At 43.1% G+C, this 3,653-nt stretch overlaps 1 protein-coding gene across 1 annotated transcript in view; it reads right to left on the bottom strand.

Moving 5' to 3' along the window:
• Positions 1-3,192, bottom strand: part of dagla (diacylglycerol lipase, alpha) — a 10,394-nt gene extending 7,202 nt beyond the window's left edge. The window contains exons 1-7 of the mRNA XM_037692702.1: positions 3,052-3,192; positions 2,437-2,514; positions 2,206-2,286; positions 1,886-2,028; positions 1,407-1,475; positions 1,249-1,321; positions 859-1,067 (exon numbers count right to left, since the gene is read on the bottom strand). Of these exons, the coding sequence (XP_037548630.1) occupies positions 859-1,067; positions 1,249-1,321; positions 1,407-1,475; positions 1,886-2,028; positions 2,206-2,286; positions 2,437-2,514; positions 3,052-3,192 (794 nt within the window). The remainder of the gene's footprint in view (positions 1-858; positions 1,068-1,248; positions 1,322-1,406; positions 1,476-1,885; positions 2,029-2,205; positions 2,287-2,436; positions 2,515-3,051) is intronic.
• Positions 3,193-3,653: the final 461 nt, after the last annotated feature.

Genomic DNA, 3,653 nt, shown 5'->3' with positions numbered 1-3,653 from the left:
TTGATGTATTGATTGATGGATGGTTGGATGATTGATGTATTGATTGAAGGATGGTTGGCTGTATTGATGTATTGATTGATGGATGGCTGGATGTATTGATGTATTGATTGATTGATGGACTTTCAGACTATCTCAATTTGTTCTAAAGAACCCGTTTTAGCCAACATCTCATTAGGGAATCAACTTTCTGGAGAATAAAAACACTTGTGTCTGTCACAGTCTCGTCTTTGACGAGCTGCGGTCGCTTGGTGGTCAGTGCCACAGGCTCGTAATCCCGAGGTTGCAAGTTTGAGCCCAGGTTGCGTCAGAAAGGGCATCAGGCGTAAAAATAACTGCCAGATCTTTTAATGGGAGTTTGCTCGCTGTGGCAACCCCTGCAGAAAGGAGCAGCCCAAAGAAACTGACCTTACATCGTGTTGTCTTTGACCTTTTTCAAGCTGTAAATAGAGAAACTGGAACAAAGTACCTGCTCATGCAACAAGGAGCCTGATAACAGCTTCAGGTTTGTTCCCTGCTAACAAAGCAACAACAGGAACATCAAACTAAATACAATTACAAGACTTTAGAGCGTTCAGCCAGCCCAGAAGCAGCATGTGAGACATTATACATCAACTAGAAAGCCCTTTATCTTTTCTCCTGGCTGCTGCTCTCATATTTTACAGATGTCAAACAGCTTTAAAAGCTGCCTTTGGATTATTGTCTCCAAAGACCTGTGAGCTGGAGTCTTTGCAGAGGAAAACTAAACTCCAACACCACCGAGTACAAGAGTGTTATCAATCGTCTGAAACCGTCACAGAACAAGCAGAAAGTGTGACGCTGTTGGTTGGACGTCCACATTCTTCAAATCAGTTTTCTCACCACGTCTCTGGTGGATGGTTGTGCACCACGTGGATGATCCTGCCGGGAGGGTAAAGGGGCGTGGAGGCTGACAAGGCGATGCTGAGGTCACTGGGGTGTAGCCACAGGCGGCTGCTGGGGGGAGCTGCCGGCTGCGACTGAGGATCGTCATCCTCTACTGGAAGCTCAGATTTGGGGATGCATTTGGTACCTCCTGCAATGATCCTCCACTGTGGGAAGGAAAACAAATCAGAAATGTATATCTTGTTGATGCATAGTTTCTGTGCATCATTTGATTGACAGCAGATCAAATGACAGAGAAGCCAGAGAATGTTTAAGATGCAGTCTATCATAAGTTAACTGTTGTTTCCAGGTTTTTAATATCAGATAAACTTAGACAAACTGAGTTACTTTTGGCTTGTTGCTTTTCTGCAGGACTTCCAGAAGGTGCCGTCGGAAACCCTCCAGCTGTGAAAGGCCGAGCCTACGACAGACCAGAGGCTGTTGTGGTAATACTGAAGAAAACTACAAAATGAACCAAAGCCCATTAGACACAGTAACAAACGTACCTTGGTACTAGGTCTTTTCCTAATACCACAGATGTCACAAACTCTTTGGAGTACTCCATGGCATCCTCACTGGGTTATAGGAGACAAAAACACACAAACCCTGTGTGAAGCATGTAACAAGTGTGGGCCAAGAGAGAAAAAGTGTTTTCAAAGAAATATTGATTCTTATTCAGATGACCTAAATGAAACAGGCAATAATGTCCGTGTGATGGTATAAACTCAGCATCCACACAGCTGGACAGTGTTCAGCTTGGTTCTGTTAGGAAAACCCTATTACCTGTATTCAGAAGTGCATTTAGAAGATATAAACAGACAGAAAACCAGGTTGGATTGATAAGTCCATCTGCTTGGAAACTTCACATGTAACATAAACATGTATGAAAACGGGCGTACAAAACCTCCCCTCATTATTCCCATGGAAAATCTGATGTCAGTTTGAGCTCACATGCTAATTATTGAGTAAAAACAGGCCGACTTACCTAAGAAGGCCACCAGGTGGAGAATAAGAGTAGCAGTGAAGTGTAGGGTAGTGAGGTCTGAGCAGGAAGGACAGAATAGCAGCGGTGCCTGCACCGAGAGAATGTCCAACGATCACCAGCCCATAGTGCATGGTGCCTTTGCTCTGTGCGAGAGAGACGCAGTCATTACACTCGCAAAAGCTCACGTTGTTCCCTCTCAGAAACAAAAAGATCTTCACGTTTAGAAAACATTACACATCTAGTGAAGCCCAGCATGAAGCACTGGTTCACAGCACAAACTAAACGCAGCCGTTCTTTACTCCGCACGCTGAGTCACGTACCAAGTCTCGTCCAAAAGCTTGTGACAAGATCATTTCCTGCTCCAGTTTCTTCTTAATGTATTCTGCTGAGTAAACCATTCCCTGGAGGGGGAGGCAAGGAGATTCAGTGCAGAGAGGGCAATGACAGTTACAGATGTGGACAGGAAGTCATTAATCTTCTGTTAAATATGTCTATTGTTAACATTCAAAATGAAAAAAGCAGGATTGTTGGTGAGTCTTTGAGTCTCCCACCTTGTGACCAAGCCAGTTCCCCTGCTGCTCCTCCACAGGTAAACGCTCAGAGTCTCCGGTCAGGTCAGTCAAAGCGTCCTGAGGAACACGAAACAAATAAAACGCCTCAACAGAACAGCATAAAGCAAAAACAAGAGAAACCAAACAAATGAAAAGAGCAGACCAAAGGAATCAAAGTCAAGGTTCATTACCACCGAAGCAACTTCAGTTTGTTCTTTTAATCATTTCTTGAACACACCTGAAAGTTAGATACTGTAAAATAATGTTGAACTTTTGTAGAGTCCATAAAACACATTTTAATTTACACTACATGTCTTAGATGTTCATGTTTCTATACTGCAAGAAGTTTGCCTTTGTTACAGTAAACCATGATTTGTTCAGACTGCTGGTCCAGTTAAAGTCCAACACTCTGCAGACTTCTTCTGAACTCTGTGAGTGGACAGCCACGCTCTTGTTCTTTGCGTGAAGCTGTTTCAGAATATTACAGCGAAGCACGAGAAGCTCACCTGCTCTGAACCGTGAGTGTTACAAAATGCTGAGGAGAACAGGGAGTGCTAATGTTTGAACAAAAATGAAATATTACGATCAAAACAAGACATTTAAGATGCAAATCACCTTTGGTGAAAGAGTTCCTCTGATACTGATGACAACTTTCTTCTTTCCATGATCCACCGCCACAAAGAACGGAGTCTCGTAAACCTGGTGGGAACGCAGATTGTAGCAGAGCAAAGAGCGACAGCTGTTACTGGACTTCATTTGTAACTGAAGTTACAAATAAATTGTTTCAGTTACAAATAAAGTCCAGTTGTTTTTAATCTTGTTTGGATTTATCATGTCCTGGATGTAAGAAACTGTAAGACATAAGAAACTGATGATACAATGATGTCATCAAGGGAATGCGTACTATGTGCACTCACCATAATCCATAATTTTAACTATTTACTATGATTAGTGTATTTTATGCACTGCTCTTTTACGGTTATTGTGAATGATATTAAAATGTTCCCTGGTCCTGACTCTATGTATTAATCAGTCTTCATGTGACCGCTCAGTAAAGGGACAGCAGGAGATGAATCCGTTATCCTCAAGGTGATTGATAAGATGACAGTGACGTGGTTCCTGAGGCCTTGGGAGCTGTTTGGATCCCAGATCGCTCCCTGCTTCTGATTGCAGCTGGGTTCTGATAACGTTGGACCGGGCAGGGAGGAGCTGGAGGT

Source organism: Nematolebias whitei, chromosome 2, assembly GCF_014905685.2.
Source record: "Nematolebias whitei isolate Nwh7 chromosome 2, NemWhi1, whole genome shotgun sequence".
Lineage (NCBI taxonomy): Eukaryota > Metazoa > Chordata > Actinopteri > Cyprinodontiformes > Rivulidae > Nematolebias > Nematolebias whitei.
The sequence above is the reverse complement of the archived record's forward strand: the minus strand, read 5'-3'. Positions and strand labels throughout refer to the sequence as shown.